At 48.7% G+C, this 15,627-nt stretch overlaps 1 protein-coding gene across 1 annotated transcript; it reads left to right on the forward strand.

Annotated features, from left to right (window-relative positions):
- Positions 1-423: 423 nt before the first annotated feature.
- On the forward strand, positions 424-13,344 carry CAV3 (caveolin 3). The gene is made up of 2 exons (XM_010369907.2): positions 424-657; positions 12,108-13,344. The coding sequence occupies exons 1-2, from the start codon at positions 544-546 to the stop codon at positions 12,447-12,449; spliced, it is 456 nt and encodes a 151-aa protein (XP_010368209.1). The 5' UTR covers positions 424-543; the 3' UTR covers positions 12,450-13,344.
- The last annotated feature ends 2,283 nt before the right edge of the window (positions 13,345-15,627 follow it).

A 15,627-nucleotide genomic window follows, 5' to 3' on the forward strand; every position in this document is an offset into this window, starting at 1 on the left:
GTAGGAGAGCCCTAACTGTTATTATCTTGTCCCCATTTTATAGCTGGGGACAGAGTGACCCAGAGAGGTGAAGTGTGCCAAAGGTCACACAGCCAGCCAGAGGCAGAGGAGGGACTAACTCCTCTTTCCTCCATGGGCAGTGCACCCCAAAGGAGCCCAAATGCTGACAGCAGTGGGGCAAATTCCAGGGGCCCCAGAGCGACAGCCAAGTTGGCCACAGCTACACAACGTACAGGAAATGCCAGGCCCTCTGCACCCTCTCTTGAGGCCTAGTGCCCCGAGGCAGCCCCCTTTAAGGAGTGATCGGCCTTCCAGAAGAGCTCCAGTCTTAATTTTAGCTTGGAGGCCTGCCACAGGAGGCTTTGGCGAGAGGCAGGCTGAAGTTATGTGGGACAGCTGTCAGCCGGCATGCTGGGTGGGGCCTATTTAGCTGGTAGGGACATAAGTCTGGGGACACTGAATTGGTCTCTCTGCCCCAAGTATTTTCAGCCCCAGCCGGCCACACGGCTCGGATCTCCCCCTGTGGATCCCCCCAGCTCCGCGATGATGGCAGAAGAGCACACAGACCTCGAGGCCCAGATCGTCAAGGATATCCACTGCAAGGAGATTGACCTGGTGAACCGAGACCCCAAAAACATTAACGAGGACATAGTCAAGGTAGGCTCTGCGGGCCTGCCTCGGCGGGCGGAGGGTGTCAGGCTTGTGAGAGGTGGGCGCTTGGCAGGGGAGGGTTTCTGCTGCAGACACAGCTTCCCTGAAAAGAGACTTGTTGCTCTGTTGTCTCTGTATCACCCCACCCCACTCCACCCCACCCCCCAAAAAAGGCTTGTAAATCACCCAAGGACCTTTAGCAAAATCAAGAGCAAAAAAATTAGCCTCATCTCCATGACCCAAGTGCTAATCAGGGCGGGAGAAGCGAGTCACAAAGAAAATTCCTCCTTACTACTGTGACGCTACTGCCACTCACTCCTGGCCCTCATCCTGGGAGGAATAGGAATGGGCGGCCAAGCTGGGCTCCTTTCCATGCCAGGGGGCATTTCTGTGGTCTCTCCAGTGGGTGCAGGGTTAATCCCCAGAGGGCAGCTTCCAGCAGGACCGGCAGCCCCTCGAGGTGCACTCACTCCCCCAGAGCACTGCCCAACATCTGTCCTTAAAGCTGGAGGCCATGCCCAGCCCTCCCCCAGCTCCCTCCTCACCCCAGGTCTAGTGGCCAGGACAGGGCAGAGGGCACCTGGGACCCTAGAAAGGAATGCTTAGAGTTGTCCAGCCCTCAGGGAGTCTTCCAATGTCTGAAGTTGGGCCTCTTTCCTCGCCTCCCGGTGACACTAACAGACCTGCTGCCTCCAGGCCTACACCTTCAATCCAACTTCCACCCAGTACCCGGAGGGATCTTTCTTTTTTTCTTTTTGGGACAGTCTCACTCTGTCCCCTAGGCAGGAGTGCAGTCGTGCACTCACGGCTCACTGCAGCCTCAATCTCCCAAGCTCAAGCAATTCTCCCTCCTCAGCCTCCTGAGTAGCTGGGACCACAGGCGAGTGCCACCATGCCCGGCTAATTTTTGTATTTTTAGTAGAGACCGGGTTTCATTATGTTGACCAAGCTGGTATCAAACTCTTGGGCTCAAGTGATCCTCCTGCCTCCCAAAGTGCTGGGATTACAGGCGCAAGCCTCCGCACTTGGCTCGGAGGGAACCTTCTAAAGCAGAATTCCTCCAAGAAGGGTCCCCAGCCACCAGCATCAGGGTCACTGGAGGGGCTGTTAAGAGGGCCAGTGTCTGGGGCCTCTCAGATTCTACTGAAAGTGTTGGAATCTCAGGCCGGGGCTGTCCAATAAGGATACTGTTACCACAGGGAATTTTAAATTTTCTAGCAGCCACATTTTAAAATGCAAAAGCAAACAGGTGAAATTAATGTTCATGATATTTCTTACTTAATCCTATATATTTAAAATAGTATTATCTCAACATATAAGCAATATAAAACAATTATCAATGAACTATCGTACAGTCTTCAAGTTTAAAATCCAGTGTGCTTCCTGCACCCACAGAGTATTTCAGTTCAGACTTCACATTTTCATCCAACATGCTTGTTCTGCATTTAGATTTCATAAAATGTACATGTGAAAATCAATTCACATGCCTGTACTGTTTCAAACATTCTGTAAAAATTTTTCAATAATGAAATCAGGGTTTACATTTTAATTAAAGTTAAACAAAATATAGAATTCTTCAGTTTCACTAGCGACATTTCAAGTGTTCAAAGCTCCTGGCCACTGGATCAGACTGTGTGGCTGAGGACTTGTTCTAAAGCACAGGCCTGTATTGTGGTCTTTCAGTGGGGCACCCCCCATGCTGGAGAAGCCTAGCCTGTCCATGTGGCTGCCCAAACCCAACACAATCTGGCCCCAACCTGCTTCTTCTGCCTGGTTTGCTCCCACCTGCCAGCCCACCCACCAGAGTACCTTCCTGTGCCATTGCCAGAAGTGCATGTCCCCTCTTTTCCAGGTGGTGAATGCCTCACTCAGCCTTCAAGACCCAACTCCAATGCAATCTCCTCTAGGAAGCCTTCCCTGACTCCTCCAGGCAATTAGTTGCTCCCACTTCTGTCCCCTTGCTTCACTCAGGGCATTCCTCTACAACAGCTCTTATTACACTGGATATTATATTTCTATACATTATGAGTGATGGAGATAGAGTATATAATATAGTACTGTGTGAAAGTTGCAATAAGGAAAATTAGGAAACAAATTTTACAAACCATAAAGCACTATATACATGTAAATAAAATTGTACATGTAAAATATTATTAGTTATGGTTTCCATCAGTGTGATCTAGCAGGAATAGTCCTGGACTTGACTTTAATAGACTTGATTTCAAATCCAGTCCATTTTACCTAAAAATGATAACACTGGACGAGCCAACCAGGTTTTCTGAGCCTCAGTTTCCCCTGTAAAGTAGGAATAATATCATTTACCTCCACCAGGTAAACGAATCTCAGAGCAGCACTGTGCAATATAATGTAAGGATTGAATGAGAAGAAGGGTTTGAAAGTGTCTAACACAGTCCCTGGCACCCAGCAAGGATGTGACAGTGTGAGTCAAAGAAAGGTCTCAAAGAGCTTGCAATCTAGAGGCAAGAGAGCTAAGCCAGGAGCCTGTGTCACGCCTAGGTAACCATCTGGTACACCCTGGTGGGCTGCAGGGGGATGGGAAAGAGAACCCCACGGGGGAACATGGTTTCTAAAGGGCACCCACAATGAGTGGTAAGTACAGAGGGAGCCCTGGAGGGAGCCAGCTGCAAGCCGCAGGCCTGGATTATGACGCAGAGGGAGCAGCGGGGGCGGCAGCACAGATGCAGTGGCTTTACGCAGCCTTCCTCGGGCTAAGAGCTGTCGTCTCCTGGAGGCCCTGAGCCCTATAAAAAATAGCAAAGGCTAAACAAGGGTGCCACACATAATTTTGTCCAGAGGAGGTGGTTATTTGGTATGTTTTGGACATTCTCTGCTTTAGGGATTTATTTGACTTTTTCTTTCTTTTATTTTTAGTGAGTGAGAAATGAAAAAAGTTTACTGCAGAACAGGGATCATAAAGCGGACTCAGATATATATCAGATTTAGATAGATTTCAGGTCTATGTTACAGTCTGTTAAAGAATAAAGAAAAGAAAGAAGGAGAGAAGGGACTGTGGCTAGGAGGGATAAAGCCAGACTGTTCAGCCTCTCAATTGCCAGGATTTCGCCATTGATGGAGGAAAAGAGAGATGGGAAGGAAAAGGGAATGAGGGAGACAGAGAGAGATGGAGAAACCGGAGAGAGGCTGAGAGGAGGGTGCAGGAGGCCCTGGCAGTGCCCCAGGTGGCAGGTGGCAGGGTGGCCTCACAGGTGGTAGCAGGTTCCTCATGGGCTAAGATGAGTGATAAGGAAAGAAGGCTGGAATAGGACCTGGCTACAGAGACTCGAGTTCTGGTCCAAGACCTGACAGTAACTTGCTGTGTGACTCTGAGGAAATCCTTTGCCCTCTCTGGGCCCAAGTCCCTGGTGCCACCAGCCACTTCTGTTTCACATTTTAAAAAGTCAAGGATGAAGAGTAGGAGATAGACATACTACATCCATGGATTTGACCCCCAGTAGAGGGGAGGCACCCCTTTTTGGCCCTGCCCTTGGCCCAGGCAGCCAAGGACAGAGGAAAAGCCCCATACACCGCAACAGACTTCAATTGTGGTCTCCAAAGCTGGGGGCCCAGGGCAGTGTAGAAGGTCATGGAGATTGGAGCTGAGGAACTGGGGGGAGCACACCCCCATTCCTGTTGCCACTTGCCTCCTCACCAACACTGATTCCACAAATCGCTACTGAATGCCTGCTCAGCACAGTCACTGTGCTATCCCAGAGGACATGGTGATGAGCAGGACAGGCTCACTGCATGCAAGCCCTCCAGGCTGCGGGGACGGGAATGTCTGCCAAAAGTCCTCAGGGTTCTCATCTCACCAGTGGGTACACCCAAGGATGCCTCAACCTTCACAGCCAGGTTGGAAAGGTTCTAGCCCCAGTACAGGTATACCTCAGGACCTCAGAGCCACCCCACACTGTCCCCAACTTATTTCTGAGAAGGCTTAGGGCCACCTCACTGACAGTGCGCTCTCTCTCTCTCCTCTCTCTTTCTCTCCTCTCTCTCTTCTCTCTCTCTCTATCTCCCTTTCTTGACTCACACATAGGCCCCCAGGGTCCTAAAGCAGTCATGCTTGAACCTGAGAGTCATGCAGGTTTCCCAGCTTCTGTAGTCAACTCCTCCCTCGCAAGCTTCTCCCAAGTTGCCCTTCAAGCAGCGGAAGGAGATAGACAGGATCCCAGCTCCTCCACGATACTACTCCCCATCCCCCTCCACCCACATGTGCCACAGAATGCCTGCTTTCTTCAGAAAATCAAACTCCCATTTGCCCCTCAGCTCAGGCTACACAACACCCAGAGGAACCAGATGCCCACCAGCCCTACAAACTCTTGTTCCAGGTTTGTGCCCATCAGGGACACCCTGTCGCACAAAGATGAAACTGACCTGGTACCTCCCCTGGAGAGGAATCCAGCCCTGGCGAGAAAATGAGATGAGAACATACAGGAGAAGGTGCTGAACACCATAAATGAGTGCCTGGTTAAGTGTCATGGGAGGTTAGGAGAGGAAGAATTACTTTCATTGGGAAAAATCAGAAGCCAGCTTTATGGAGAGGTGGTATCCATGGTGCAGTATAAAAATGAGAAAAATTAAAAATGTGAAATGGAGGAACAAAGTTTTCCATGAAGAAATGGAATAAGCAATGGCTTTCCCAACGTTATTCCCCACTGGGAGTAATGTTGGGCAGAGTCAGCAAATGTGAGAGGCTGTCATTACCACTGCCCCTTCCAGTGTTCATGGCAGACATGACTAATGGATCACAGCACTGCTCCATGGAAGCCATGAACCATCAGCTAATCATAGTGGGTACAACAGATAACACTTCACCACTGCTCTGTCTGCAGGGGAATAATGAACTATCGAAGAGGATTAGGACAGAGCATCTGAAAGGGAATTTGTGGGAGAGAAGGCAGGAAGGGCAGGTTGAAACTAAATAATGGAGGGTCATCCAATCCACCTGTCATTTCGTATTGGCAATTCCTTCCTTTTGGAAATGTCTTGCCCTCTGTCAATGACCTCTAAGAAAGGCTACATCAGACTAATTTACACTGAGGTATTACAACTTAGTGTTATGAGGACTCCTGGGTATCAACTGATCTAGAGTTTTTCAAAATGCAGTCCACTTTCCCAGGGTCCACTGGTGGGAGCACTTATTAAAATGCAGATTCCTTGGCCTTGCCCCCAGAAGTTATTCAGCTGAGCTGGTGAATGTTTGCATTTCATGTTTGAGCATAAAATTTTCATGCTCAGGCCAGGCACGGTGGCTCATGCCTGTAATCTCAGCACTTTAGGAGGCCAAGGCAGGTGGATCACCTGAGGTCAGGAGTTCAAAACCTGACCTGGCTAACATGATGAAAACCCGTCTCTACTAAAAATACAAAACAATAGCCAGATGTAGTGGTGGGCACCTGTAATCCCAGCTACTCAGGAGGCTGAGGCAGAAGAATTGCTTGAACCCAGGAGGCGGAGCTTGCCATGAGTCGAGATCGCACCACTGCATTCCAGTCTGGACAGCAAGAGCAAAACTCCTTCTCAAAAAAATAAAAGAAGAGTTTCATGCTCAAACCTGTCAGCTTGTCAGCAACCAAGTCCCATTCATCCTACAGAAGACACCTGGGGCCCAGAGTTATCCCTTGTTTTCCTTAAAGACAGACAGTATCAGTTACCAATTGCTGAGTAACAAATCATTCCCAAACTTAATGGCTTAAGGAAACAACCATTTTTTGATTTCTCACAGTTCTGTGGGTTGGCAGGGCTCAGTTTGGCAGTCTTGCTGGTCTCACTGGGGGCCTCTCATGCGACTACAGTCAGATGGTGGCTGAGGCTGCAATCACCTGGGGGCTCCACCAAGCTGGAACATCCAAGATGGTTCACTCATAGCCCTGGAATACTGGCAGAGATGGCTGGGAGACACAGCTCAGCTGTGGTGCTGGGGTGGCTGGCCCTCTATCTCTGTGTAGTTTCAGGCCTCCTCATTCACATGCCTCTCCATTAGTCTCTCAAGCAGCATTCAGCAGTGCGTTTCTAATTCTACCAGTCTCCAGAGCAAAGTATAAAAGTGGACTTCTAACATGGGGGCTTAAAGCTCCTAAAAGCAGAAGCTGCTGGTCTTTCTGAAGGATTAGTTCTAGAACTGCACAACATCCTTTCTGCCACATTCTTGTGGTTAAAGTGAGTCACAGGGCAAGCCCAGACTCAAGATGGGTTGAGACTACCTGAGGACAAACACTGAGAAGCATGACTAATGGAGGGTCATCTTTGGAGACCAGCAAACCACCCACCGAAAGCTCATGCACAGCCAAGCCTAGAGCTCCACCCAAGGTGCTTCTATTGTTCCCCATTCCAATATGCACCAAATTTCTTGAAGGCAGAGACTGAGAGGGCAGAAGAGTGGATGAGAAGGGACAGGCAGTGAGGCAAAGATCAGGGCTTAGTGGATTGCTGAGGAGCTTCTTCTGGCAGGTTCTTCTCTTCCTCTCTCTCTTTGCAGCCCTCTGTTATCTCAGTCTCTTCCCAACTCCTTTACATAAACCCAAGTCCTGTTGTGCCCCAGCCCAGGTGCCCTAGGTCCCCTAAGGTAGACCTGGAGCTGAAGAGAAGGGCTGGAGGGCACTAGGATGGGGGTAGGTATATGGTCCTACCTAGGACACTCTCAAGTCCAAGAGCATCCTCTTGAAGGATGAGTCAGAGATATTCTCAACTGCAAGCTCCAGATGATGCCTGGCCACCTCCTCCTCCCATCAAAGCCAGCCTGTGCTGTGTTCTGTGCCTCAGGCCCTGCTAGGGTATCTGGCCCCTTCAATGACCCTGCTGTCAGGCTGACCTGAGCATCACTCTGCCAGTCCCTTACATGCCATGTGAAATAACACATGTAAGATACGTGACCACAAACTGGCATGCATAAAGGGCCAAATACATTGTGTGTGTTACCGTGGTTATCCCAGGTTGTACAGAATTCTATTATTTTGTTGCTACCAATTATAACAAAAGGTGCAGAGCTTCTCCATTTTTACAGTTTTTGCAGCTATCACCTCATTTTACTTCCTATTTTATAGGCCAGTGCCTCTAAAACTGAGTGAAGGACCAGTTTTAATATTATTATTCCAATCCATTGTACAGCTCTACTTTTGCAAAATATAACAAAAATTAATCACTGGAAAAATGAAAAGAAAATAGCCGTGCCGTTATAAGCACCAATTTGTATTGTTAGATTCAATAAACACAAAATTACTGCATCAAATTTCTATGAATATTTCTAAGCACTCTCAACTTCTATAATTACCTTGTTGGGAGACAGGGCACACTGATTGTGACTGCCTTTTAAGTAACAAGGTAATAGGGGAGGAAGCTGGGACCTAGCAAAAGCTAAGCCTCTCGCTTGGGTTTGCTGACTCTGAAGCTAACTCCGTGTCACTACAGATCTTGGCCCAATCGTCTCTGTGTAGAGTTGAAAAAAGAAAGCAAACAAACAAAAAACCTAGCATCTCAGAGAGGGAAAGTACCATGCCCCAAATCACACAGTAACTCGGTGGCCAGTGGATACTGGGACCATATACCTATCCCCCTGCTAAGGGCTATTTCCCCAGCCACAGATATCCTGTTTGAATTGTCCAAGGCCCTGGATGCCTACGGACTGAGTCATGCAGGACTCTGGGGGAGGTATTTTTGACCGTGGGTGACTGCTGTCCTCCCCCGCATCCTCAAGCAATCCCCCACCCTGCTATCCTGCACTTTCCCCGCCCTCTCAGAGACTGCAGGGACTGCGCTGGCTGGTTTCAATTAATCAACTGAGTCTCTTGCTGTTCCAAAAATATGCCAGAGAAGGGGACACCGACAGAATGTGCATCATCGTTCCCCCTTCCTCATGCTCCGGCCCCTCTCTCCAAATGCACACAATGTCCTGAGCCTCAGCCCACCACCCTCCAAGAAAAAGCCATCTCCTCTCTGCTTCTGGAAAGGAATTAAGAAATGAAGTCACTGTGTGCTTGTGCTACACTGGCACAACTGCCTAGAGCTGCCTGAGCCGGGCCTTATAAATATCTCCCCAAACTAGCATGCTGTGGCCAAAGCTCTCTCAATGCTCAAATCTGAGCTAAGGGAACAGCTGCCTCCTCCAAGCCCAGCCCAGCCCTCTGAGAGCACGTTTTCTGAGATTCACAGAAAATAGAGCACTTGCCCCACACACAGCCCCCAAAGGCAATCCCTGGCAATAATTCAAACGTTAGCACCAACGGCTTCTGCAAACACCAAAAAGAGAAGAAAAAGAAAGATAATTAAAAGACACACACAGAGGCCATTGGCAGTAGGATTATTACCGTAAGTACTGTAATTATTACTGTAAGTACTGTAATTATTACTGTAAGGAAAGGAGGACTCCATCCATCTTATCAGCACAGACTGAGATACACACACACACACACACACACACACACACACACACACACACATTTATAACTAGGTAGGCTGGAGAATAATCCAGGATGTCAAAAGAATTTCTGAGACGTACTTTCGAAGGAAACTTCAGAGCACCTGAAGGAATAATTACCATCATTGAGCAATATTACCATCACAATAGCACCATGTGCCAAGTATTGTGCTAAGCACTGCTCAAGAGGTAGTGTGCCTAGGCGAAGTGGGTAATCAATCAGTATTTATTTGGATGTGTAGGTAGGCAGATGAATGGATGGATGTGGATGGACGGATGGATGGATGGATGATAGATGAGCAGGTGGATAGGTGGCTAGATGGATAGATGAATGAGTGGATGGATAAGTGGTGGGTGTCAGTCCATTTCGCATTGCTATAAAGGAATACCTGAGACTGGGTAATTTATAAAGAAAAGAGATTCATTTTTGTTCACGGTTCTGCAGGCTGTATAAGAAGCATGGTACAGGCATCTGCATCTGGTGAGGCCTAAGGAAGCTTCCAATCACATCAGAAGAGCTGGCGTATCACATGGTGAGAGAGGGAGCAAGAGAGATCCTGGGCTCTTTCAAACAACCAGCTCTCATGTGAACCAGCACAGCAAGAACTTACTCATGACCACAGGGAGGGCACCAAGCCATGGTGAAGGGTCCGCTCCCATGACCCAAACACCTCTCACCAGGCCCCACCTTCAACACTGGGGATCACATTTCAACATGAGATTTGGAGGGGACAAACATCCAAACCATCTCAGTGGGGTGTGGATGTATGGATGAATACATGGAAGAAAAATGATCTCAATCAGCAGGATCAAGGCCCTGGGGATTTGGTCCATAGGCATGGGGAGTGAATATGACTTTTCCATCCCTGTTCCAATCCCTCAGTCCCCCAAATTCCTAGCCAGCCACCACCTCCAGGAAGCCCTCCAAGAAGAAGTGACATCCTTCCTGAGAAGATGAGGCCCATTTTCTTCCTCTCCTCCCATCCACAGGCTTGCGTAACAGATTAAGTCATCTCTGATGAAACCTGCAGCAGAGAAATCTGGGGGCCGAAATTATACAAGGAAGGTCTTGGGAGGCCCTACTGACTCAGGTCAGCTTTTTCATATCTCCTGCAGCCCAGAGTCTCACCCTGTAAACTGTGCTGCCTGCTAACACACCACCCCGAGTGAGGCCTCATCCTCAGGGATCCCCAGCCTCAGAGCACAGGGGGATCAGGGACCTGAGGTGGGGTGCAGGAGCTCAGAAGCTAAAGTCACATGAGAAAAGGGGGCCCAACACTGTCTGAGCAACATGGTTCTAGTCACTCCCTTCCCCAGAAAACATTGTACTGGAAAGAAATACCCCAAACAATCATATCTTTAGTACTAGAGAAATACAAACCCAAGACTCTTTTCTTTTTTCTATTCTATTAATTCTCTGTGATGTGGCCATTTTTTTAATAATGAAATTAATTTTAGTAATGGTGATGCAATAGAGGAGAGGATCCCCTCCCCATAACCAAAGTGGGAAAGGGACTAGCCGGGAAGATTGAAGTTGGAGCCTCGGCTGCATATCCCCACACAGGCCCCTCCTGTTGATCTGATTAGTCTGTACCTCCATTCATCCCCTTTTTATTTAAATGGTCCAGGAGCACTGCTAGAAAGAAAACATCTCAGAACAGTTACAGGCATTAGCAAACAGCTCTGCAACCTCCCACTTGGCAGGCTGTACTGGTAACAACCATGGAGAGACCAGTCATTAAGCAGCTAAGTTGGTTCACTGCTGTTTAACTGACCAGTGGAGCTTTTTTCTTTAGACGGAATGTCTGTTGCCCAGGCTGGAGTGCAGTGGCGTGATCTCGACTCACTGCAAGCTCTGCTTCCCGAGTTGTCACTGTTCTCCTGCCTCAGCCTCCCGAGTAACTGGGACTACAGGTGCCCGCCACCATGCCTGGCTATCTTTTTTTTTTTTTTTTTTTTTTTTTTTTTGTATTTTTAGTAGAGATGGGGTTTCACCATGGACCGGTGGATTTTACAGCCTCACATCCTTTCATCCTCATGATACCACTGGAAGATTGTCATTGACTCCATCTTACAGACAAAACAGCTCAGGCTTAGTGATGCTAAGTGACATCACCCATGTGTAGGCAGCTAGGAAGGTGCTGCATGCATAGCAGGGCTCGAGAGAGGTCAGCTAAGTGACGTGATGAACCTCTGCCTGTTCACCATCCAATCCACAGATGCCAGTAAATCGCTGCAGGATGCATACAACTGTCCAACACCCTTCAAATCATAAAACAATAGAATTTGAGAGCTGCGGCTGTAGCACTGCCACTAAGTCACTGTTGGCTTTAAGCAAGTCACTCACCTTGAGGGGGTTGAACGAGCATGCTGTGTTGGTCAGTGGTGCCTAGGAACAACAGCAGCTTGGACTCAACAGGGAGCTTGTTAGAAATACAGAGGCTTAGACCCCACTCCAGACTTGGGGAGTCGGAATCCTGGGGTGATGATATGGTCTGGATCTGTGTCCCCTCTAAACCTCATGTTGAAACATAATCTCCAGTGTTGGAGGTGGGGTTGGGTGGGAGGTGATTGGATCACAGAGGCAGATCCCTTGTGGCTTAGTGTTGTCCTCACAATAGTGAGAGAATTCTCATAAGATCTGGTTGTTGTAAACTGTGGCACTCCTCCACCCCGCCCAGCTCTCTCTCTTGCTCCCACCCTCACCACGGGAGATGCCTGCTCTCCCTTCTTTTGCCATGATTGAAAACTTCCTGAGGCCTCACCAGAAGCCAAGCAGATGCCAGCACCATGCTTCCGGCACAGATCACGACCCATGGGCCAATTAGACCTCCTTTCTTTATCAATTACCCAGCCTCAGGTATGTCTTTAGAGCAACGCAAGAATAGCCTAATACAGGCAGGGTCCAGCTGCCAAGGTTAACCTGACCTCTAGGGGATTCTGACATATGCACGCACACACCCAAAAGCTTGAGAAGCGAGTGGCTTCTGTGAATTGAGGCTTCCCCTTGCCGCCCCTGCAGGTGGATTTCGAAGATGTGATTGCAGAGCCTGTGGGCACCTACAGCTTTGACGGCGTGTGGAAGGTGAGCTACACCACCTTCACCGTCTCTAAGTACTGGTGCTACCGCCTGTTGTCCACGCTGCTGGGTGTCCCGCTGGCCCTGCTCTGGGGCTTCCTGTTCGCCTGCATCTCCTTCTGCCACATCTGGGCGGTGGTGCCGTGCATTAAGAGCTACCTGATTGAGATCCAGTGCATCAGCCACATCTACTCACTCTGCATTCGCACCTTCTGCAACCCACTCTTCACGGCCCTGGGCCAGGTCTGCAGCAGCATCAAGGTGGTGCTGCGGAAGGAGGTCTAAAGCCAGGTGGGGCAACGAGGGTGGCAGGGCAAGGGGCGTTGGGCCAGGCTGGTCCCCGGGGGACTTCTTCACAAGGGCTGCTGGCGAGCTCTTTCTCTTTAGGGACTGCTCTATACTCCATGATGGAGCACACAGTGTAGGGAAGCCAGAAAGAAAAGACAGCCCAGCCACGGAAGCACAGTGGCCCTTCGCTCTCCCCCAGCCCCACCACGATGCCCCCATGCCCGGGCGTGAGGGAAGATCATTTGCTAAGAGGCAGCTACTGCAAGTCTTTGCGTTCACTTGTACTGTAACAACATAAACCAGCACGCGGTTCCCACCGGGGGCCAACCTGTCCACGCGCACTCAGGAAAGTGACCAGTGACCACTGGCATTAGGAGGGTGGCTCCAATAAAGGATTTTGGCTGCATTTGGGGAATGATGCATTTTATTCATGCCTGTAAGATTGGTCTGTGTCCTGACCAGCTCCAAAAATACACTTCACCGCCCTGAAAAACAGATACAGGGAAAGCTGGTTGTCTCTTCACTTGGCCAAATCCAAGGAACAGAACAGAGTCTTTTTCTTCTTCGGATTCTATTGTTTGCTGGGATTGTACATGTTCCTTGGGAGATCATGTTCAAGTGACTCCTGTTGCCTGAACCCAATAACAGGCACCAATGGAGGAAAATGGCCTTTGGGCTGGCAGGGGCAGTGACCCTCCCAGGGTACCACTGAGGGCAGGGCCTGCATTCAAGCCTCCCTGAACCTCCCCTTTGGCTAATTGAGCCCCTGAAATGCACAGCACTGCCATTTGACATGAGAGTACCTTCAGCCTTAAGAGATGTGAAGAAGTCACAAGGTCTAATTTGTGCATGTGTGGACTCACTATGGAAATAAAATGCAATAGAAAGAGCATGTATCGCTTCCTTCCTCCTTAAACACAGACACACACACACACACACACACACACACACACACACACACACATACACACTGCTCTTATCTTCTTTAGGGCTGTCTTTTCCAAGTGTGCTATCCAGAACTTAGCCATTAAAAAAGAAAAGATGGGGACGGGTGTTAGCATCTGTGGTCCGGTTCTTTTGGAAATGCTGTATATTTCTCTCACAGATTTTCAATAGGCATTGGCACATTAAAGGCTCTGACAAGTCCTGCAGTAGAGCACACAGTGTAAGGAAGCCAGAAAGAAAAGACAGCCCAGCCACGGAGCACAGTGGCCCTTCGCTCTCCCCCAACCCCACCACGATGCCCCCATGCCCCGGCGTGAGGGAAGATCATTTGCTAAGAGGCAGCTACTGCAAGTCTTTTTAGACCAGTATCCCCCAATTCTATCTGATCTTTTTTTTTCTTTTCATGCAACACCCATTTAAGTCTCATATAATTAAGGTTCCACAGCACTTGTCAGGTTTTCGGAGACATTATTCATGCCTGGCCATGAGCCCAGTGGTCTTGGGAGGCGGTGTGGTGAAGTGTACCGCACACAGCTTAGGAACTAGGACGCAGGCAGCCTTGGTTCTAGTCCTGCTTCTGCTCCCGGTTGCCTTCTCTGCCTCAATTTCATCATCCACAAAATGATCTCTAATGTGCATTTTGGCTCCAAAATTTTACCCAATTTTGGTTTTCTCCTAACATCTTATGTAAATTTCAAACACAGAAAAAAGTTGAACAGCTACCTACCCATCTAGGCTCTACCATTAACATTTTTCTACCCCAGCTTTCTCACATCCCTATCCATCTATCCACCCCTCTCCATCCCACAAATCTCATCTTTATGCATGTTTAAATATGTTGCAGAGATCAGTATATTTTACCCCTAAACACTTCATCATTCATCCCTTGTTTCTGCAGATGAGAAAGTTACAGTCCAGAGAAGTCAGCAATCTTGCCAAAAGGCACCCACCTAGCCAGCATTATCGCTGTGACTCCAGCCTGCTGCCTCTGCTCTCCATTGGGGCTCTTCCACATTGTTCGGAGGCTCAGCAGGCCTAGGCTCCCCCCGCTGAAAAGGATTAAGGCTGATGTTACCTATGTCTTCCTCAAAGGGCCTGCCCTTTCAAATGTGTCTTGAAATCATGAGGCCATCCGTTTCAGCCTTGGAGTCTTGGGTTTTGTAGAGAATTTCCCATCTTGGTATTTGTTATAACTGGATTTGACGATGACTCCAATTTTTCAAGCTCACTCTCTTTCTCTAAGGGCAGACTATGGTCGGTGTTTAATTACCCACAAAGTTCACAGAACTGGAGGCAGGACACACATCTGAGATGCATGGGTGTCCAAGGAGTTCTTCTCCCTCCAGGAATCCCCTTGAGAAGTAGCAGGCAGAAAATCACATTGAGGGTATGATGAGAATGGGCCTGAGGCAGGAGGATGGAATTCCCTCTTATAAGATACATAGGGACCACCAGGCACTCCTGTTTGAAATGCAGGTTCCAAAGCTCTAGCTCCAGAGTTTGATTCAGTAGTGGGGCCCAGGAATCTGCATTTTAACACAAACTCATTTGTGATGCTGCAGATGGCTCCCAAATCCACTTTTAAGAAATATGTGTTAGTGTTCCTTCAAGGTAACAGTCTAGAATCCTATTATCGCCAGAGTTCAACTGTGGTTCAGAGCAGGTTCAGGGACATCATACAAATGTTTGTTCCTGAATCTTAGAGCATCTTCTCACAGAACTCTGACAAGTGAGTGCACCTGTGATTCCAGAGAATGGGACCAGGGCCCCCTTCCACACCCTGCCACAGTCCATGCACCTGTGCCATAATCAGGCCAATAGCTCTGAAGCCCTGCAGGGATCTGGGTTCTACAAGCCACGTGTTCCAGTCACCGTTCTTGGGAGGAAGAACGGGGACAAAGCAACGTATGGAAACAAATGTTTATTAAGTGCAGTCTCTATCAAGCAGCTAATGAAGCAGACACCTTATGATCAGCCATGCCATTCACCAACTGGCACAGTTACAGAGGGGTGCCAGAGCAGGTCACCACAGTAGAACAAAATCAAGGCATTCACATTTTGCCTTAAGTGGCGTTTCATTGCTGTTGAATACAAAAAGGGTTAAACACTTTGAAACCAGGATTTTCTTAAAAGACAGCCTGCATTGTCCCTTTACATTTCCCGAAGTGGCAAAACATAGACTCAACCCAAAAGGAGACCAAAGTATGTGCCAGATATTTTTTTCAGCGCC

The sequence above is a fragment of the Rhinopithecus roxellana genome, chromosome 1 (assembly GCF_007565055.1).
Source record: "Rhinopithecus roxellana isolate Shanxi Qingling chromosome 1, ASM756505v1, whole genome shotgun sequence".
NCBI classification, from domain to species: Eukaryota; Metazoa; Chordata; class Mammalia; order Primates; family Cercopithecidae; genus Rhinopithecus; species Rhinopithecus roxellana.

Excerpts from the sequence above, each read along its gene's own strand:
- CAV3 (XM_010369907.2), top strand. The coding sequence starts at position 544 with ATGATGGCAGAAGAGCACACAGACCTCGAGGCCCAGATCGTCAAGGAT. Across the intron at positions 658-12,107 it reads TTAACGAGGACATAGTCAAG|GTGGATTTCGAAGATGTGAT; the intron begins GTAGGCTCTGCG and ends CCGCCCCTGCAG.